Source organism: Lytechinus variegatus, chromosome 1, assembly GCF_018143015.1.
Source record: "Lytechinus variegatus isolate NC3 chromosome 1, Lvar_3.0, whole genome shotgun sequence".
Lineage (NCBI taxonomy): Eukaryota > Metazoa > Echinodermata > Echinoidea > Temnopleuroida > Toxopneustidae > Lytechinus > Lytechinus variegatus.
This window is the reverse complement of record NC_054740.1, coordinates 75,229,036-75,252,044: the sequence shown is the minus strand read 5'-3', so window position 1 is coordinate 75,252,044 and position 23,009 is coordinate 75,229,036. Positions and strand designations below refer to the sequence as shown.

Below are 23,009 nucleotides of genomic sequence, written 5' to 3'. Positions count from 1 at the left end.
TAACTGATGAACATCTTTAATACACAGTCAGGGCAATCAAATTTGATGAATTTTGACACTTTCAGTGATGCTTGTCACCGTGAATCATGTAATAGCTTTTTATAATTCCATTACTGATAATTATACAGGACTGCAAGTGAAACAGAAACAAGCTAATAAACAGACAGCACTAAACATCATTCATTCCAGACATTTGTTAAGAAACCCCAGCAAATATCACTTCATTTGGATAGATTTCAAATATGTATGCATAAATACTTCACATTTAAACAATAACATATCAACAGCTGCTGTAAAGTCTTTGTCTTTCTAGACAAACAGCTGCTAGAATTACAACAGCGAGGAAAGTGAATTATTGTACTAAGGCAAAACAATTTTAATATTATTTTATTGCAAAATGGAGATGCATAAACTAGAACTATCACTGAAGGTGATTAATACCCCCAACCTATATCATTATCATGGCAACAGTTTCCAACACATGGAAAATAATATTCTTGCCCATCTATATCCCCAGCCCTATGTGGGAGCAAAATATCATAATTGATTCAATACTGATGATGTAGTTCAAACTGCAAGATTTTTGCCTATTTTTTTACATATGTATATTGTTACCAAGGCAACAAGATTTCTGACACATGCAAAAATATGTCCTGAGCATTTTTACCTCAAGACCAATGTGTGAGCCAATTTCATGAGAATTGGTTGAAAAGTAATGAAGGAGTTCAAACCGATAAGCTTCTTACCTAATTCAGGGTCTATACATGTAATATGCTTTTACCATGGCAACACAATATCTGCACCATACAAAATATGTGTCTTGCACATTTTTACATCAATATCAATATGTATAACAAATTTCATGAGAATTGGTTAAAAATTGAGGAAGTCGTTTGAACTGCAATACTTGTACCTTAATTTTTCCAAAATGTACCATTGCTATGGCAACACAATTGCTGACACCAATATGTGTTCCAAGTTTCATGGGAATCGGTTAAAAACTGAAGAAGTAGTATGATGCACAAGATTTGCAATTGACCGACTATATGCTAATTCCTATATACATGTACCCCTTCAAACTTTGTTTGGCGGGGTATAATTATAAGCTGCATACGATTTTGTACATCAACATTGATATTTTCAGTCACAGAAATAATTGATGATTTCATATATACATACATATTACAGACCAATATAAATCCATACCTCTTATCAATAACATTTAATATGAATTCAGTAACTTGAAACTATATGCTGAAAATGATCATCTTCTCAAGATTAATCACATCACACTTTTATCACAGTTTTACTTCATTTTCCTCCTATTTCTGCAAATAAAAATCCACTGGAGGATCAGAGACGCCAGTGTGCAAAATTCAGAATGTGGCAAAACTAATACAGATTGAAGGATGTGACTTTGAGACTTTTTAACATGTAGTATATTGGGTGGCTCAGAATGGAATGCCAGAAATATTCCAAGAGTGTATGAGTGGAATATTTCTGGTATTCCATGAAATAAAGTCATCCAATATTATTATCATCTATCCCACTCCCCTCCCCCCAAAAAAATGAAGGAGAAATTTGATTGAACAAGTCATATCACTTATCACATTCTGGCATCATCACTTCATAGGATCAAATTTGGTTGCATGTAGTACATTATGACATCTTCGAGCGTAATTGTGCTCTATGCTGCGCATCACATTGCTTTCATTGTTGTATGTAGACTGTTGAATGCAGTTTCATATTCAATTTCAAAGTCATATTCTGTACTGGAGCCTATGGGGTATTTGTCGGATTTCGGTCGTTTTTAAGAATACGCTCTGAAAGTTCACAGGCAATTGATACAGACCAAAATACATGTTTTTTAATGTATCCCTAAAACACTCTATATAGATGATAATAAAATATATCCTACATCAGTCACCCAAATAATTGACTTTTCAAATCACAGAATAAAGTGACAATATCTACAATTCACCTGTCAGAAATACCTTAATATCATTTTAGAGAATCTACTTACTGGTACCTGTATGTATAACAACAATTTTCCTTGTCTCCTTTAGGTAGTTTCATGCACAAGTTTCATTGAATTAAATATCTCATATTGATATCAATAATAATAATAATGGTGGCTACTTATATAGCGCACAGGTCCACCTTTCGGTGCTCATGGCGCTTTAAAAAGGCACTGCTATTATTATTACCCCGGCTAAGCTAGGCAACCGATTAAGGCGCACACAGCTTTTTGAGGAATTACTTCCTGCCGGTACCCATTTACATCACCTGGGTCGAGTGCAGCACACAGTGGATGAATTTCTTGCTGAAGGAAATTACGCCATGGCTGGGATTTGAACCCACGACCCTCTGTTTCAAAGTCCGGAGACTAATCCACTTATCAATGCTTTGGCTTTGAAAATTAATGTTACTGTCTTGTTCCATATAAAAAAAATTCAGTGTGATATATGCATATATATATATATATATATATTACATAGGTTATGTAGATTCGAATCAGTGATAGGTCAATACGCCATCACGTGACCATAGCTGCGAGGATCGCATTTGTTATATTCTAGGTTTTGACGTCACTTTAGGGAATATACTGCGTTGTATTTTCAATTGCGGTGTTATATTCACTAAGGTGACGTCACTCGCTGCATACAAGTTGCGTACCAAGGTAGTTTATATGATATACGCGCTAATGTTAACGCGTCGATTGCGTGAAGAACGCGCTTGACGTATTTTCAAAAAAAAATCTATTATGACGTAGATGGATCAGAGCTGTAGCAAGAATTTCGGGTTTGAGCCAGATGATGAATGCAATTTCTGATGGCGAATCCACATAGACTATATAATATAACAGATATTGCCTGGTCTATCGTTTTAATAAATAACATTTCAACTCCCCTCCGAAGCTATATTTTTCCCTCGGGATAGTATTTTCCCTCAGCGCTGCGCACTTCGGGTAAAATATAATCCCTTGGGAAAAATATAACTCCGTCGGGGAGAGGAAATGTTATATTCAAACTCTAGGTAGGCAATATCTGTATAATATATGGTATCACGTCCTTTTTTAAGTACCATACATTTTTGTGCATGCACAGTACTAATAAAATCCTCCAATATAATATTACCACACACAGATACATGTATGAACATGGAATAGGCACTGATTGGCATTTAATGCAATTGACAGTAATCACTCAAAAGATCAGTTCATCTATTTCACGCTTCACTTGTGGAATGACAAGATAGTTTAGGACGAGATCCAATCACTGCGATACATTTCTTTGACATCAAGATGTTTCCGGAAGAAATTCACAATTTTCCCCCAGGCAAAGACTTGATCCTTGACTCCCTGCTTAGTGTCAGTGCCACCGTAAAACGTAAAGTGTACTGTGAAAATTCAAGGTTAGACAAAGGAAAGAAATCAATATCTCATTAAAACATAAAAGCTGTTCTTTTTTTTCAAAGGCAAGAGAGGGTGACCTTCTACAAAGTCCTAATTAATGACAGGGCACTGGTTCATGAAACTTTTAAGTAAAACAATATTCAACATTACACATTTCCTCTTACCAAATTGAATTGGAGGATTACAGTAGCTTAAAATGAAAAATTCTACCTTTCCAATGATAAAGTTGAGGAAAGAGGGTAAGGATCAAATTGAAAAAGAAAATACCTAGAAAAGAACCCCCCCTGTTAGGAAAGTTTACATGACGTCATAAGCCAGGTATCGGATTTGCCTTGCAACAAGTTGGCCGACAGAGAGCAACTTCGTAGGGAAAAAAATATGTCGTGAATCTGTAGATTTATGGCTGTGTCATTGAGATATTTTGTTAGATTTTTTGAAAAGCCAATGTTGTGAGTATGCTTTATGTCACATTATTTAACGTTCAAAGAATAATATGAACCAAACAGCTTAGCAAGTGCACAACATGTACGATGTTATAGATTGGATTTCACTCAGCTCAGATTTTGTTTTGCCTTTCGAGATTACGCAGTGTAACGTAATGTAAGACGATAGCTGTGCAGATGTGTGAATTGATGTGATTATTCAGATTTGAAGGGTCAGTGGTATTCTATAAAAAGAAAGTCAATATTAGGGATACATGTACTTGTAGTATCATATTGAAAGGATGATGAGGAATTTAAGGAATTACACAGTTTTGGGTTTGAGTAATTTATAGACTGGTTTGATATTATTGGAGAAAGGGTCATAGAAACTCAAACTAGTCCGGCACATGTCAAGACAAATTTGAGGAAATTTTTCTCCTGTGATATTCTTTTGCAGTTGCTTTTAACGCTGGATTCTAGGAATTATACATGAAATTTGATAAGAAAAAAAAGGAAAATTTGATGTCATTTTAAATACAAGAGGATGTGCCAGTGTTGAACAAATAAATGAAGCCTCTGACATCGCCCACGAAGCAAACATTTCTGATATCACACAAATGCTTTTATGGCTATTTGTCTTTAGAACTAATGAAAAAATATAACTTCAATTTGTGTTAATAAAGTTTTTTCTCATAACATGTTATTTGCCTCCTTTCCTTCGAGCAACAAATCTCACCCACAGAGCAGGGCTCTGTCCACGAAGGATTATTCTATTGTTACTGGGGTGTCGAGCATCATCACACCAACCCCAATAGCAAAAATAATCCTCAGTGGCCAGGTCTATGCCACAGAGAAATAAAAGAAGTCATATACTTACATTTAGGAGTTTGGATTACAGTTGGGTCATATAGACTTGAAACCAGGTTGATAGGTTGATAAGGGACCTCCAAAAAATGTCCTGTTCCAGGTAGGGTCTCAAAATCCAACAAATGACCCTTGCCAGCTCTCTTCAAGCGATCACGTAGCTGCAAAGACAGAAAGGTTTCAAAGACATTCCTCTTTATTTTAGGAACTGAAATAATTTGAGTATGTTTAAGTTTCGGAACATGAATGAAGTGTGAATTAGGACAAAATGACTGGGAAGAAAATGACATCAGCCCCATTACAATCCCACTTATTTGTTGCTGTTTCATCCTGTCCAACAACTTACTAAGCCAAAAGAATGTCATGTAAACTATATTGTGTAGGTTACTTTTCTTGATGCGTATAATATCTAGAACATCAGACACCCACAATTTTTTTTATCAAGTAATCTCCACGCAGGCTGTTATAATTATCATTTTGGAAATTTGAAAAAAAAAATAATGTAGAGCTGTCAAAAAAATCATATTGAGATAACTAATTCATTTTTAAAAATCATATCAAATAGCAGAACATTGTTTTGCAAGTCATTAGGAATTCATCTGCCATCAACATTGCAGAAATGTAATCAAACTTAAATTTAAAAGGGGTTCTCCAGGCTGAAAATAAATATATATCTACATAAAAAGAGCAAAATTTCACTGAGCGAAATGCTGAAAATTTCATCAAAATATGATAAAATTTACAAAGTTATTGAATTTCAAGTTTAGCACTATTTTGTAAAAAGATATATGCGCGTCATCATGCAAATTCATTACCGGTAGGTGGATTGATGGTGTAACATCCCCACTTTCCCTTTTTGTATGTTATTACATGAAATCATAGTTACTTCATTTTTTCATGCATTTGTGGATATCCTGTCACCCTTAAATTGAAATAAGTTGAAGCAATGAATATCTAATGCATCAACTCAGTTGTCATTCCATTTTTTTAGCTCTTGGAGAAAAAAAATTGAATAAACCTAATTCATGTAATAAAATACAATTAAAAAAGCAAGTTGGGATAACATCATCAGTTCAATGTTCTATTAAACAAATGTAAATATTCAAAATGTTATAACTTTGTTATTCCTTGTCTGATTTAGATCATTTTATTCAGTATTTGGATTGTCTGGTTTTCCTTTATCTGTTCAAATCATATTATTTTCAGCCTGGGCTACCCCTTTAAGCTATACATGACAAATACCTTCATTATTTACCTTTTTATCCCAATTCATTTTGTGTAAAGGTTTAAATCCAATAATTCTTAATTACTCAAAGTGAATGACTAGTACAGCGCTTCTCAACTTATTTTTACACAAGAACCACTTTGACTCTCAGTTTTGATGAAACATGTTTCGGGAAATATCAATACAAAGCTCTGAAGCACATTGGAACAAAGGCCGAAATCACAAAGGTGATTTCCTTTATAAATTATGCTTAAAAACCGCGTATATTAAAAATGTCCGATGCTGATGCACGCTTTTGTCACAGTGCATCAAATTGAAGCCTGTTGTCATGGTAAAACACGCTATTTTATTCAAGAGTCCACTTTTTGAAAAGTGGACTCCTTAATACAAAACAGTGGAATCATGAATAAAATTGCATAATTAACCATGGCAACAGGTGTCAATTTGGCACACTGTGACAAAGCGTGCATCAGAACTGGACATTTTTAATATATGAGGTATTCAAGAGTAATTTATACAGGAAATCTGCATAAACCATGTGTTCAACCAATGGTTTTTGAAACCACTTTTGTGAATTTGGACCAAACAGTTTGAGAACTAATCTGCATTCCCAAATGGGCAATAACTAACTACCGGGTAACTACATGCATGCACATGAGGTTCACATCAAAGTTAGATTGAAACTACTATAGTGTGCATGTGCATGCTTTGCAATATGCATGATACTTAAGCATGCTTAAAGCCAAGATTACACCAAAACAGAATTCTCCTGAATAAATTCAGACCGATTTCAGCCGAAGTCATATGGATTTGAAACCTATTCAGGAGCTCCCAAATCAAATCGGGAGGATCCAGGAGGATTCTGTTCTCCCTCCCGGAATGCGAGAAAATTTGGGAACACTTGTGGAGGAATTCGGCTTGTTTCCAAATGTTCAAACCAGCCAAATACCCTTCAAAATACCCAGAATGTGACCATGACAAATCTTATTCAAGTTCGAGATGTACCGGTATTGGGAAAAAATTTGGTTGGACTCTGCATGTTCCAGGAGGCATTTGGGCAATTCTTGGAAGTCAATTATTGGCATAATTCAGGACCGATTCACCTCTGATCCAGTCGGAAATTATTCGGGAGAACATGTGTTTGGTGTAACCCTAGCTTTAGCTTTGTTTCACCCACGTTGAGCAATCGGACATAACATGTTCGGTAGGTCTGTGAAATATACAATTTTTCAGATATTTTTCTCCCTTTGGAGCTTCTCAAGGCCCACCAGATGAAAAGCGCTGGACTAGTACATCAGAGTAGATAAAAGACTCTTACATGTTTGGTTGCTGCCTGAGATGGGATGTGCTGATCGTCTTCATGTAAAAACAATAGCAAGGGACAATTTACATTCTCCTCCTGTTGGAAAGAAAACAAAAATGAATTTACATGTATACACGTTACCAAAGTCATATCCATATATTTCCAAACAGGGATTCAAAAGCGTCTGTTCATTGCTCATCCTCAAATTAGATCATATTAGTAGATGATTGGGGAATATAGGAAAACCAGCCACTCGGCATCTCTATAGCAGGTTTCTTGGCAAAAGACACAGTGCAGCTATTTGGTTATATGCATCAGAATATCTATGACCACCAACACACAATTATTAGTAAATCACAATGGGAGTATAGTGTAAAGAGCTAAAAGCACCAAGCTAATGATATCCACCGTCATCCAAATACAGACCAGTCTTTATTTGTTACATACAACTCAATATTATTCACATTTATCTCTAAATCCAAGCGTTATTGGTATCAATTTAAGGACCATTAAATGTAATTCTAATTTTGAGTTGACTGGCTAAATCACTTTAAGGAGCAGCACTGCTGCGGGTCACACGAGGCTAAGCATGGCCAATGCACTGTTGGCTGCAGGCCTCAGGGGTTATGTGTTCTATGATCAGGGCTTGATAGAGGACATTGAAAGCAAGTTAAAACCGTGAGACAGTGATAGACAGATTTGCACCACAATTACATGATGTAATTTTGACCAATTAGTGACTACAATCTATCAACTGTAACAATGTCAGGGTAATATTGGAACAACAGTAAGCATTTTCACGATTTAAAAATAATACACTTGCTGGCATCATAACGCAGAACTCATGAATTTAAGTCCAATTTGAAATAAAATTGCTATTACTTCCAAAAAATCACAAATGAACGATTAAATGTATAAAACAATAAACAATCACGCTAAATTCAACACAATCCAGTTCTCTCTTAAAAAATGTTGCTAAGGCATGTGATTTTCCCTTTTCTGAACTTTAGAAATTAGATACATGTACTAGTCAGCATGATTGAGTGATTCCATTGCTTTAAACCAGTTTTTGTCCCTTTATTAAACAATTCAATGTTTTGCAGGAATGCTTAAAGACAAGTCCGCACTTTTCACCAATCAGATTATTGGATTATTTGATATTCTTAACAAGAGTGTCTCTAAGGGTGAGCACATAATACGCCTACCTGTAACACAGAAAATGAAGGTATTGGTCAAGCAAGAAAAGTTGAAGGTGGCGACTTCACCTTTGACCTTCTGACCTCAAAATCAATAGAATTGATAATGGGATCTATGCTAGTGTCATACACACCAAATTATACGAGTCTAGGTTAAGTTATCAAGAGAACACGGACTTCAGAAGGGTAAGATGAAAACATGTCTATTGTCACTGTGATCTTGAACCTTTTGACCTCAAAATCAATAGGCTTCCTGGGATCCATGCTAGTATCATACACACCAAATTACATGAGCCTAGCTTAAGTTAAACTGAATTTATCGCGTTTAGGAAGACTTCAGAAGAGTAAGATGAAAACATGTCACTGTGACCTTGACCTCTATATCGATAGGCTTCCTGGGATCCACGATAGTATCATACACACCAAATTATATGAGCCTAGCTAAAGTTAAACTGAAGTTATCAGGTTTACAAGGACTGCAGAAGGGCAAGATGAGAACATGTTAGTGTGACCTTGACCTTTTGACCTCAAAATAAAAAAGGCTTCCTGGGATCCATGCTAGTATCAAACACACCAAATTGCATAAGCCTAGGTTAAGTTAAACTGAAGTTATCACATTTATGAAGACTTCAGAAGGGTAAGATGAAAACATGTCACTGTGACCATCAATAGGCTTCCTGGGTTCTATGCTAGTATCATACACACCATATTGCATAAGCCTAGGTTAAAGGGGAATCCAACCCAAATAAAAACTTGTTTTTATAAGGAAAAGAAAAATCAGACAAGTTGATAGGTGAAAGTTTGAACAATAATGGATAAACAACAAGAAAGTTATGAATTTTAAAAGTTGTAAAAAAACTAAATATTGGTAATCACTATACCCATGGAGACTTCAAATTGGCCACATATGGGATATCATAGAGAAGTAAGGCAAGGACTACTCTTCCATGTACTCCAATACATATTATGGCTAAACTGTCAGTTTTCCCAAAAGTTTTATTTCAAATTATATTTTTCTTTCATGAGGACATACTACAATATACTACCTGGGTTATATTTAGATTACTGCCCCAGGGGGATGGGTACTTAGGAGAAAACCACAAATCCCTGATAATAAAGTACATGGCCTATGGGAAAGTTGTCCTTGCCCCTTGTCATAATTTACTTACACAGTTGCCAATTTGAAATCTACATAGTATTAGTGATCTCAATTTTAAAGCAGCTATAACTTTCTCATTTATTTAATTTATTTTTCTCCTTCCCAACATAACATTTTATGGCCAAGGCTGGATTCCCCTTTAAGTAAAACTGAAGTTATCACATTTATGAAGACTTCAGAAGGGTAAGATGAAAATATGTCACTGTGACCTTGCCCTTTTGAACTCAAAATCAATAGGCTTCCTGGGATCCATGCTAGTATCATACACACTAAATTACATGAGTCTAGATTAAGCCAAACTTAAGTTATCGCATTTACAAGGAAAAGTTAACAGACGGACAGACAGATGGACGGACACCGAACATGATACCATAATATGTCCCATCTAGGACGGGTGTATAAAAAGGAGTATATCAATAACACTTTCCTCAAAAAGTCTGTCAGTACACTGATCAATCATCATGTAGTTTGCAGTAGATGTTTACTTTAACTGCAGCAGCATTGTCACACCATTACAAAACTAAGGACATTCATAGCAACAGTAATTAAATTACCAGACAAAAAGCGGCATCTGGGGATTCTAATGCTTTATGAATAACAGTGTCCTTCAGCTCACTTCCAAGTGACATCCAGCTCCTTCCATGTTCATCTGTCCATGTATTAATGTATTCACCTGATTCACTGCAATTGAATGATAATCACATGTACAGTTTTTAAACATTATTGCTGGTATGACGCTATATTATCAAACAGGGAAAGTACTTTTTGTTCTCATGATTGACGATCTCTCAACTGAGGTCCTGTAAAATCACAGCTCTGAATATGTAGCAAAGTGAAAACCACTTTTATGTATCAAAAAGTAGAATATTCCAATGAATACAATGTTACATGTATGTTAACTTTAATTAATTCTCGATGAACATTGATCAAATATGAGTAGTAGGAAAGGGAGAGGGGCATACTTTCCTATGGGACCTACCCTACTGGATGAAGTAGACTCCCATCCAGGTTTTTCAATCCAACATTCACACAAAGGAAATCGAGGAAACCAGCAGCAACCATGCACTTGACAGGGAGATCAAACCTAGTAACAGCATTAAGCATCATTGCACCTCCATAACAGGAACTGGTCATTCCTATTCTGTTTTCATCTAGCCGTGGATGTTCCTTTACAAAGTCTACAATGTCCTGAAATATAATTCCCAAAATATATTATACAAAAATCTAAAGCTTTATTTTTTATGAGACCTACCCGAAAGGATGAAGCAGACTCCCGTCCAGGTTTTTCCATCCAACGTTCACGCAAAGTAAATCAACAAAACCAGCACCAACCATGCACTTGATTGGTAGATCAAGTCTAGTAGCAGCATTAAGCATTATTGCTCCTCCATAGCAGGAACTAGTCATTCCTATTCTGTTTTCATCCAGTCGTGGATGTTCCTTTACAAAGTCTACTATGTCCTGAAATATACAACGCCCGAAAAATTGTATACAAATTTGTCCAAATATTCAAGGAATGATAGAAGTTCTGGTTGGAAATAATAGTAACCAAAGTGACATGAATGCAATATTTTTTCTAAGAGTTCAGCCCTAATGGATGGTAACAGGCTTGCATTCATGTCATTTTGTCATCATAATTCTTTTTTATCATTTTGGTAAAGAATACAATTGTTAGATCTCATTATACTATGATAGCAGTCCTTGATATACTGCAAATGCTTTATATAGACAGATTACCATGTGTACATGTTGTACTGATTTTTTTACAGAAAACTTGCCAGGGTGAAGAATAACTATTATTAACTTTTTAATGTTATTGTTTCTTAGAATTCTATTTTAATCATAATATCAATGTTTTTCTTCCTTGGGGATCCCATTTAAAAGTTTAAAGGGAAGTACCTAAATACCCAGTGACCATACTCACAATCCATATAATGATAACACTTACCTAATAATAAAAAATAAGAATAACAACAAAAACATTAATAACAATAAAAATGATAATTCCTTGCATTGCAATATCCTTTTAGTCAAACTATCTTGAGGCATGTGAACGAAGACAGAATGGACAAAATGGAAAGGAGCTTATCCGAGCAGCAGAGCTATACATGTAGCTATGATATTCAGCAGTGGTCGGGCCCAACCAGCAAAGAATATTTCACACCACCGCTCATCCTGACAAACACTGCTTCTGACTGCCACTAATTTCAAATGAATAGTATTTCAAACAACACCCCTTGCAAAGAGAATAATACTTTCCATTTTCAATCTTGTTTTCTATGCACAAAATAGGCATTCTTATTTTCAAAAATCTCATTTTATTTTCAGTATTTTGCCAATGTCAGATACTTATTATATATGATGTTAATTCACTTTCGGACTTAAGACAACTAACTTAGGCGAAAAACTTTCTATTGCCATGAAAATTGCGACCACTAATAAGAATTCTCTAGCTAGAATAGTGCTGAGCAGTGAATCTGTTTCAAAAGTACAATTCTGTCCAGGTTCCCTTGGTAAAAAGAATAATCATGCCAGAACAATACAGTATGAGGAGAAATATGACTAGAGATTTGATATAATGATATACTCACTATGAAGGATTGAGCATCGATGTACACAAACTTTTCTTGACTTTTGCGTCTGACAGGCAAAAAGTAATCATAGGCAAAGACGGCAAACCCATGAGAAGCTAGAGTAGCTGCACGGTCGACTACTAGATTAGTGAGTAGACCTCTGATGTCAATTATGAAGGGAAGTGGATCAGATGATCCTATGATAGAAATAAAAAAAAGAGAATTAACAACAGCAGGGAGTACACTACATCCCAGAAAAACAAAACCTGAGAATGACTAATGTTTTATCATAATTTTTTAAATTCAAAATGCTTTGGGCATGTAAAGTGGAAAGCATGGCATATTACCATAATCATAAGTAATTCATTACATGATTGTGAGAAACGCTCGGATATTTCTTACTTCATTTGATACCACTCATGGTATGAGTAAAAACAATTTCAATGAATGATACCAAATATATATTTGAAGGATAGTATCTGAATTTCTGAGAAAAGCAAAAATTTAACAATGAACAACTGACACAGACATAATAAAGTTCTTGTAGTATATAGTAACATATTTCCACAATTTCATGAAATTAAGCCCTTTTGATTTTTCACTGCATGGCTCCCAAGAAATGCCTGTGATAAAAAGAATTACTCAATTATTTTTTAAATTGCTAGAGTTTCCTCAACTATTATGAAATAAAGTACAATTCCTGATCAAGAACTGCACTTAAACATTGATGAGCAAGAATAATGATCATGTTTTTAGCTTAACAGAAATTGTTTTGAGTCAAGATGAATAAATTAAAGAATCAATTAAAACATAATGCAGAAATGCAATATCTCAGGCAGAATGTAAATTTCACTTTATATCCCGCAACACATTTAAGTCTTATGATACTACTGTAATTTGGGTGGCAGCGCCGCAGCGGTAGGATTTACCAGAACAAATATTCACTATAAAAGCCTTTTATACATTCATATGAATTGGCAGAGAAAATATTTGCTCAGGATATTAGAATATATTAAAGAAAGCACACAAGTGCCATATAAGGCACCTTTATTAAATTTTGAGCCACTTTTAGCCTTTTCTTTAAGCATGAATCTCACTCGGTTTTTCTATTCTTCTGATCCTCCAAATTTTTTCATTAGATAGTCGATAGACCACTCAGGACTAAAATTTTGTTTATGAAATCCCACATACAAAGTACCCATTAAAAGATAATAGACATGAGTTACCTTCTAAAATTAGCATTTTTTTTTTACAGTGATAATAAAAAGTGGAGTGCTTACCCCTTTGTTTTGGCAAGAATAAAACCCCTTCTGCCCCTCCCATTGTGACTGGTATCCTTTCAACATAGTCTGCCAAGAAATTCTTTTCCATTGATGTAGAGGCAATGACTTTCGTCTGATCTTCACCATCTTCAATAAGTTGGAGTGTGTAATTGAAAGGCTTTGTAACATCCCATTTGACAAATCGAGGGTACTTATGAGCAATCTCTGGGATTGGTTCCAAGGACAGGATCGGGCCCATTGGTTCAACACCCTCATAGCTTCCTCCAAGTGATGGATCCCTTTGAACTTTAACAAGAAATGGATTGAAGATGTAAAGAATAATAAGTCAGATGAAGAAAGCATATCCAATATCTTTGAAGAAAAAAATATCCTGTGAGTTGTACGCAAAGCTTAAAACATGCATATATTACTTTATTTAGCTTTGTTCAGGGCAACTTTTCCTGAAAATCTTTAAAAGTTCACATAAAATGCAATTTCAGAATTTAGAAAAAATGAATTTATCACATAGGTTTGTTTTTTAATGTTTTCTCGACTACTCAGAACTTCCTACCCTCCTGCTTTTTCTACTTCTTTCTCTTCTCTCTTTTCATTCCTTATCTTGAATTTTAACTTCTTCCTATCTCAAATTCAGCACCAGCTGGGGCCATCCAAAAGTGGCACTGTCTAATTACTGAAAATTAACTTGTCTCATTCAGTTATTTTTATGAAGAAAAATAGCCAGTGAGAAAAAAAAAATATTGCTCAGGCAAGATTATCACAAATGAACTTACAAACCTCTTACTTCTCCTTCTGCATCAGCTTTGTATTGAGCCTTTGATTCAAATCTATATTTTCCATTCTCTGTGTAGACTTGAGTTTTTAAAGTGACTAGCTGTCCTGGTGATAACCCACTTGCCTTGATGTCGACAGCCTCATCACATAAGCTGGTCTGTGGATGTACACTCAATGTAGGATTATTGGCGTCAGTACTGTTGTATCTGGAGGATGCCACTCCAGGGAGGATGCAGCTTTGTTGACATGGTGATGAATAGGTACTATTCCTACCAGCAAATATCCTCAGGATAGTCTGCAGCCTGGTAAATGCAGCCATTTAGTAAGGTCAAAAGCAATTTTCGGAATGCTAAAAATGCAAGAAAATAAGTAAAAGAACAGTTGCAAAAAGTCAAATGAAAGTGGAGTATCATGAACAGATTGAGCAATTAAAATACTAGACCAACAGTTTCAGTCTCTGTACATTGGTTGTTCCACTGAACTACTTTGGCTCCACTCACCATTGATAGTACAATGTCAGAAATGGTTAAATGTATCCCTAGGAAAGATGGTCATTCCTGCCTATTAAAATACATGATGGTAATTTGGTTTGCAAACATTGCACAAAGTAAACATGTACAGACCTTTGCCAGCAAATCTTTTAGATCAAGCAAATCATAGTTTTGAGCACATCGTTATATGCAGTACTGCATGCAGATGAAGGTGTGTTGTGAGTCTTGACTCCAGACAAAACAGTTTACAAGCAATTTCATTCAATCCTATCAATCCTAATTGGACATTAGAGGTCAGACATGCCAAATTATTGGCAAATATCGCTATTCAGGAGGGCCATTTACATATTTATTCATCCATTTTCATTCGAGTTAATTGCAAACTTTCTTGTTAAAAGTGTACAGACTGATCAATACAAACAGAGATTACAGTAAAAGACAAAGTAAATGTCTTCATGTGTTTTTTAACAAAATAAAAGTGAATACAATATTAATATTAGAAAAATATTGAGAAAATAAGTACACATCCAATGCACCCCCCCCTGCTACCTTGAACCTTGAAGAGTAATCCCTTTCAGCAGCTTCTAAACTATCCTGGGATGATAACATTGTGCTTTACTGGATTTGCAAGTGTACATCTAATAAAAGTTTGAACTAGACTAGGGTCTGTATTTAATAACAAAAAAATAAGTTGGGAGTCTTGGGACTCTGTCGGGCATGACCACTGCCCGGGGGCAGGGGGCCACTTCCATTAACGAGTGGATATTGGATAACATGCGTGACTAAACAAAACACGTAAAAAGTTATCTTTTTCAACATAGGGCAATTTACATACATAACTTAATGAGGGTGTCAAAACAAGACATTAGCGGTGGCCCGGGGCCACCAAAAATTCATCTCGGGCAACCATTATTGAAAAAATGTTAAGTTTTGGTGGCCCGAATCGGGCAACCAATAATTTTCAAAGTAGCGCAATTTTTCTCCCGATTTTGCATGCATTTATCAACTTTCTACAGTTCAAATTGCAAGTCAATTCGTCATGCGCCTTTTTTGGTAATCTACACACAAATACACACACACAAAGATTGCACAGTCATGACAGTATGTAGGCCCACCGCTAGCATACAGAACAGTACACTATTATTCAGCCGGCCATGCCGGCTGTCTGGCTGAGCTTTGCATGCGTGAAACCACTGAAGCTGGCTGTGCGCTAGCAGACTATTCAGACTCAGGGAGCTGCGATGCGAAATGTTACTGCTAAGAAATCTTCCCCAGAACTTTGAAAATCTACGTCAGAGTCACATTTTACATCAATGAAATGCCCTTCTACAGTCCATATTACTGAAACCTGATATTTTGCAAGCATTAAAAGGAGGAATTATGACCTCTCTTTTGACTCAAAAAGACCGATTTCCAAATGCATTAATACACATAAAACACATAGGTGAGTACATCACAGTCCCACATGTGAATTTGTATGTATGTTGATATTTGGTTTATTTTCGAAGCTGTCTTGAATAGACAGCTTCTTTCTTTCTTGTTTATGACTTCTTAAACCACTCTTTAAGGAAGTAAATACTTTGGGAAGGCATTTTATTGATATGAAATGTGATTTTTTTTCCATCATTTTGTCAAATATAGGGAAGGAATTTTCTCACTGTTTTTTCCAGATAACTTGCCGTTTTCTTATTTTTTTCTGTCAATTTTTTTTACAGTGATTAAACCATTTATACCCCTTCCCATTGAATATGGCTGATTAAAGAACATGTTTCTACTGAATAATAATAATTTTCCCCATTTTTTCTGATAATTTTGTCTTATTCATTTTTCTTACATTTTCTTTTGTTTTTTTCTCAATTTTTTTTCCTGTTCTTTGTCTTTTCTTACTTCATTTTTTTATTTGTCTTATTTCACTTATTCATTTTTCCATTTTTTTTTCAATATACTATTCTAAAAATTATTTTTGTTTATTTCCCCCTTTCATACATTGTTCTAATTCTGCAGCATATCTTCTGTGATTTTCTCCTGCTATAATAATATGCTGGAAAAGAGAAAATAAACTGGATTTGGGGCCTGCATAATCTAGGTTTTACGATAAAGAAAAATCATTGTTTTGTAAATCAATCTGAGTTTGCTATATGCACTATTTATTTACTTTACCATTATGAGTGTGTGTCTATACAGAGATTAAAAGTCCACACAACCTGGGAGCAATACAATTCTTTTATTCTCTTTCAATCATTTCATATTCACAATGATAGAACAATTTATATATTACCACAAAATAAGCAAAGTAAAATAATAGCAAGCACGATTTACATACAAGATGCACAAAGAATAGTGGTACGTGGTAGTGACTGCAGAATATTTCAGTTTGTTTTATTCATTTTTAATTAATGTTTTTCTTTATATTTTTCGGGCCACCAAACTTTACTAATGGGCCACCAAAAAAAATTATTTGAAGATTTTGGTGGCCCGAACGGGCCACCACCAAAAAAAGTTAATGTGGAGCCTTGAATAAAATAAAGAAAAAAGGTACATATTTCGCTAGAAAAACTACATGCTTACCGGTACGAATTCGCAAGCGTAAAAGACTAAAACACTATATAAACAATGTACTTTTTGCCCCAACACTACGGCCCGTATTCTGAAGTAAGGTTTAACTTAGACCATGGTCTAACTCTGCATGTGCTAAAATTATGGGAAGCCAAAAGTGTCAATTTTTCTTATTAAGTTGTATGTTTCTTATATTTACAGTGCTGTTTCCTGATTCTTCAATGGTGAAGACTAGGCCCGTTTCGGGTACACGTGTACACGCACGGTCAAGTCAGTGCACGTGTACTAAATTCCATCACCGTGTACACGGTAGCGTCTGCATAAAGCTTGCATGGGGCTACAAAGTCAGTGAACAAGCTCACAGCTTCACATTAAATCTTAGTTCTCAGACACTGCACATGTTTTAAATACTAATATGTCAATATATTTCAATTAATCCATAGTGAGTTCACTTCCAAAATCGCCAATTTAATCCACATTCTTTCTGGAGACTCACGTTTTTGTACCACGAAATGGGTCTGCTCCGGTCTCGAAAGCTCGGAAGCGTTGCTCAATCACACTCAGAGTCAATTTGAGAATCACCAATTGCGATAGCGATCATCGCTTCAACTTACGTGTTATACGCTCGCACACATGTGCTACAAGCCTACAAACAAACGCTCTTCAAATTGGCAACATAATAATGAAAATCAATCGATAACTTCAGTTACACTTATTCTGCAGCGATCTGTGCATGCATGTACGGTACAGTATACAAAATGCGCATCCAACGGGCGTCGGCGCTAGCTAGGGCCCTGCACTGATTTTCTTTTGCATTCTTTATTAATTTAATGCGCTGCTAAGCCGAGTAAACTTTTAATTTGCACCAATTTTTGTGGATTGTAACTTCAAACTTATCAGGTAAGCTTTAAAACCGTGACTTAGGCTATATAGACCCCTTTTTATGACATGTTGATGCGGGTCCGTGTCGACATGAAAACAGAACTCTCACAGTGTTTACAACGTGTACACGTGTACACGACCGAAAAACACGCCGTGTACACGTGCATCAAAAATGGACTTTCAAAACGGGCCTAGTGAAGACAATAATCTATATTTTCTATACAAGTATGAATGATTTAATAGCTGAAATATGATATCTCTACTTTAGTGATTTATGTAACAATTGGCTATCCATACTAAACCACAACTTTAAACCTGAGTTTAAGTTAAACCTGACTTCAGAATACAAGCCTATGGCTATGTGTAATACCCGACGCATGCGTCTGTAACGTTGGCGAAGAACAATAGGAAACAAGATGGCGGCGTAAACACAGGGGCAAGTCTCTTCCGTTGTTTTCGCAATATTTTTCTCATTTTTTTGATGAATTCTTGTTAAAAAATAACGAGAGCATAGAAATGTCGGAAATGAAGTTTTATCCCATGTACAAGATTTAGGGCTATATACACTCATTCAATGAACAAGGTTATGATATAACCTTGTTCTCAGTTATATCTCCATGTGTGGCAAAATAAGGGTGGCAATGTTTGGCTAATTTTCTCTTTTTGTTTTGGGCAAATGCTTGATGTTTTTACACTGACAGTTTCCATTACACCTATTATTCATACAACTTGGCTCTTATTTAAATTTGATACTTTAAATCATTTTTTTTCTTAATTGAAAATAGAGATCAAAAAATGAAAATTTTCTTGCCATGGCATTACTTTCCACAAATAGAGGGCGTACAAAAAATATGCCCAAAATTCAAATTTTTTAGCGATCTGGTGAATACAAAAATTATTTCCAAGTTACTAATGAAAAATAAATTGCAACTGTATGGAAATTAGTAATTTTGGTCACAAAAGTGATATTTTAATGATTTTTTAAAGTGTGTGCTCTGTACCACATTGGCATACCATAGTCCTACCTGTAGATTCCCCACAGGCAGGGTGGTAGCAGTGAACAAGTGGGCTACGGTATACGGTATGACAGTGTATCCTATTGCCGGACACCTTTATTTCAGTGATTTAAAAATGACAACTAGAGGAAATACAATCAAGAAAAATTATCACTTGCTATTCCAAATATTCTGAAAATTATGAATATGATGATATTATTTTACATTTTCCAACCGTTTTCTTTGCACTGCACTTGCCGCATACCCTCCGCGAAAAACAATTATTTTCGTGCGTGACAAATTACATCATAATTCCGGACGCGCGCCGGACGGGTAAAAATATTCTTGATAATAATGATGTAAGAAAGAATTGGTGTGATTTTTTTCATGATATGTCATATTATGAGTAAATTATAAGTTTTTGTGTGCTTTCTTATATCGATTCTGAGCAAATCTTTTATGAAAATTTGTGTTTGCCAGCTAATTTCTTTTTTTTCAATTGCGCTATCGATATGGCACTTTCCAGTATTACTGCTCGTTCATATCGTGACCCTCACTCAGTCATCAAGTTCTATCGATGCGCTGTCAATCGTTGACGGCTGTCTATCACGGTAAACCTCGCGCACGGCAGGGGGTACCGAGTACCTTGAGAACTAGCCGTCAACGATCCCGGCGACGATCTGATCGATAGAGCGGACGAGATTGAATTTCGGCAATTATCAGGTCCGTATTCCCATCAGAAAATAGATCAATTGGGATCAATTGTTAATGCAAAACTATGTTATATGGTATTTTAAGAATTTTCTGTCATTTTAAAGAAAAATAAGGTAAAAGTTAGATTTTTTCGCCTTGTTTTTGCAATCTTGTTCTTTGAATTGATCAGTGAAAATGAACTGCGGAAGCCTTGCGCTACGAAATTGACTTCGTACGCAGTAATATGCGCGTCCGGAAATATGATAGTGTCCGGTAATACAATACGTGACTATACCGTTATCTCTTTTCACCCGACTCACCAATCGAAATTCAATCACATTCACAGGAAACTCGGAGCTGGTGAAATAACCCAGCACTTGCAACGGCCTGTCAAACAAAAACTAGCAGCAGAATCATACAAATGGAGTGTTCCTAATGTTTTGCCTTCAAAATCTGAATATTAAAATTTATCGTTAGACTTCTGACGTCGTTTTTCCTCTGAGCTCAGCTCTGTCGTTCTCCTTTACGCTTACGGAATGCGCAATGCATTGCCCCGAAACCAATTAAACGAACAGCTTTATGAAACACCCACCTGGCCCGGCGCCACGCCCGCAAGCGCCTGGTAGAAAGGAGGAGCTGATTAATTGGCGCATGGGTACCCTACGGTACCATTCCTTTGTATCTTTATGGACCGTCATATTGACAATTTCTTTAATAGGTAAAAAGAGAATGGGCACCTTTAAAGGGAAGTTCACCCTGACAAAAACTTTATTGTAAAAATAGCAGAAAAAATAATAAAAGATATTGCCGAAGGTTTGAGAAAAATATATCAAATAATTAAAAAGTTATTAGAATTTCAATTATTTGATTTGTGACGTCATATGCGAGCAGCATTCCTACATAGCGAATGGTAAAAGATTAATGAAATATCCTTTTCTCAGAAAATTGAAAATGGTTTTCACTTTACCTTTTGTATATCAATAGACAAATCATTTCACACCCGATCATGAATAGAAAGCAAAATCATTAAGTCATCAGGAACCATGCAAAATTTGAAAATATTACATAGGTCATGTAGATTCGAATCAGTGATAGGTCAATACGCCATCACGTGACCATGGCTGCGAGGATCGCATTTGTTATATTCTAGGTTTTGACGTCACCTCAGGGAATGTACCGCGTTGTATTTTCAATTGCGGCGTTATATCCACTAAGGTGACGTCACTCACTGCATACAAGTTGCATACCAAGGTAGTTTATATGATGTACGCGCTAATGTTAACGCGTCGATTGCATGAAGAACGCGCTTAATGTATTTTCCCCAAAAAAATCTATTATGACGTAGATGGATCAGAGCTGTAGCAAGAATTTCGGGTTTGAGCCAGATGATGAATGCAATTTCTGATGGCGAATCCACATAGACTATATAATATAACAGATATTGCCTGGTCTATCGTTTTAATAAATAACATTTCAACTCCCCTCCGAAGCTATATTTTTCCCTCGGGATAATATTTTCCCTCAGCGCTGTGCGCTTCGGGCAAAATATAATCCCTTGGGAAAAATATAACTCCGTCGGGGAGAGGAAATGTTATATTCAAACTCTAGGTAGGCGATATCTGTATATTAATGCATTTTATATTACATAACACATGGGGCAGCTGCTCGTTTATGACGTCACAAATCCAAAACTTTGAACTCTAATAACTTTCTTACTCTTTAACGGATTTTCCTCAAACCTTCACCAATATTGTTTACCAGTACTATTTTTTCTGCTATTTTTGCAACAAAGTTTTCTTCAGGGTGAACTTCCCCTTTAAGAAGGCGAAGGGGCACTTAATTGCTAACGGCATAAAACGGATCGTTCTCAGGTACAAGGGGACATGTTCGTGAGGAGCGCTTTTCTTGGGTAAAAGGGGCACTGATTTGAGAAAAGGCAATTAAACAAGAAGGCAAGGGAGCACTTGCTCAGAAACACGCTCAGGTGAACTGCAAAAGGGGCACAAGATTATACACGTTCGTGAGGGGCACTTTTCTTGGGTAAAAAGGCACTGGTAATCTTGAGAAAGGGCACCAAGATGGCAAAAGGGCACTTAACTGCTAATCCTTCTCAGGCAGGGGCGTTAATTGATCAATTTTTCAGATGGGGCTGGGGGGCCGGGGGCAAAATCTTGAATCAACGTTAAACTGGGCCCTCGATCACACACAAAACAAACAAGCCCACCCACACACAACCTCACATAGGCATATATATATATAGGCCTATATGTGAGGATGTGTGTGTGTCACTCATGAGAATGTGACACATTATCTCACCAATGCGAGTGCGAAGTGCATTTTTAATATTCTGACCTGATTCCTGATCGAAAGCTTGATTTTCTAAGCATTTTCGGTACCAATGATTAAGATGGGTATTTAAAGAATGATAGATGCGAGCGCGAAGCGCGCGAGCTGAAAATTTTTATATTTCGATCTGAAAAAAATGACAGTTTATTTGATGTTTTTAACAAGATTACACACGTTATATCCAACAAAAGATTATTGCAAATCGAAGTGGGAGTTCTTTTTTTAGAACAGAACGGGACATTCTATTCACCTATTTAATCATGAAAACTATGGTGGGGGGGGGGTATAAAGAAATGACGTGAGTGAGAAGCGCGAGCTGAAAAAAAAATTAAATTCCAATTTGAAAAGCAGACATTTTGAGCACTATTTCGAATAAACAACGAGTTGTGTATTTCAATCTCGCTTGCTGATTTCTGTGTAACATTACAATCTTATTTCATTTTTTGCACATCCGGAATTATGGGGGGGGGGGGGGCAAAACGATATGTTTGCCCCTTCAATATTTTCATTTGTGGGGCGATCGCCCCCTGCCCCCCCCCTCCCAGGGGCAGGATCGACGCCTCTGTTTTCAGGTGAAAGGGACATGTTTGTGAGGAGCACTTTTCTTGGGTAAAAAAAGGCACTGATACGAGGATCGATGGCAAAATGGCACTTGCGAAAGGCATAAAACGGATCCTTCTAAGGTGAAAGGAGTGCGTTTTTCTTTTGTAAAAAGAGGCACTGATACGAGAAAGGTCGTGTGGTCTAGTGGTTGGTTGTGAGTTTGAATCCCACCTCTACAAATTGTTTCTAACTAATTTTGATAAAAAATTGAGAGTAGTATCTGTCGTCTACA

General features: G+C 36.0%; 1 protein-coding gene across 2 annotated transcripts; it reads right to left on the bottom strand.

The window, feature by feature from the left end:
- Positions 1-3,000: 3,000 nt before the first annotated feature.
- Positions 3,001-20,350, bottom strand: LOC121423005 (acyl-coenzyme A amino acid N-acyltransferase 2-like). Of its 2 annotated transcripts, none has more exons than XM_041618278.1 (9): positions 20,149-20,350; positions 14,215-14,560; positions 13,438-13,725; positions 12,176-12,354; positions 10,837-11,045; positions 10,139-10,265; positions 7,245-7,325; positions 4,715-4,862; positions 3,001-3,399 (listed from the first exon to the last, which is right to left on the bottom strand). In XM_041618278.1, the coding sequence occupies exons 2-9, from the start codon at positions 14,528-14,530 to the stop codon at positions 3,260-3,262; spliced, it is 1,488 nt and encodes a 495-aa protein (XP_041474212.1). In that variant the 5' UTR covers positions 14,531-14,560; positions 20,149-20,350; the 3' UTR covers positions 3,001-3,259. The 2 variants fall into 2 exon arrangements, with proteins under 2 accessions (XP_041474212.1, XP_041474221.1); XM_041618287.1 differs by lacking the exon at positions 10,837-11,045 and adding an exon at positions 10,564-10,772.
- Between the last annotated feature and the right edge of the window lie 2,659 nt (positions 20,351-23,009).

Coding starts and splice junctions, on each gene's coding strand:
- LOC121423005 (XM_041618278.1), bottom strand. CDS start 14,530: ATGGCTGCATTTACCAGGCTGCAGACTATCCTGAGGATATTTGCTGGT. Junction 7,326..10,138: donor CAGATGCCGCTTTTTGTCTG/GTAATTTAATTA, acceptor TCTTTCCAACAG/GAGGAGAATGTAAATTGTCC. Junction 4,863..7,244: donor CTCAGGCAGCAACCAAACAT/GTAAGAGTCTTT, acceptor CTGTCTTTGCAG/CTACGTGATCGCTTGAAGAG.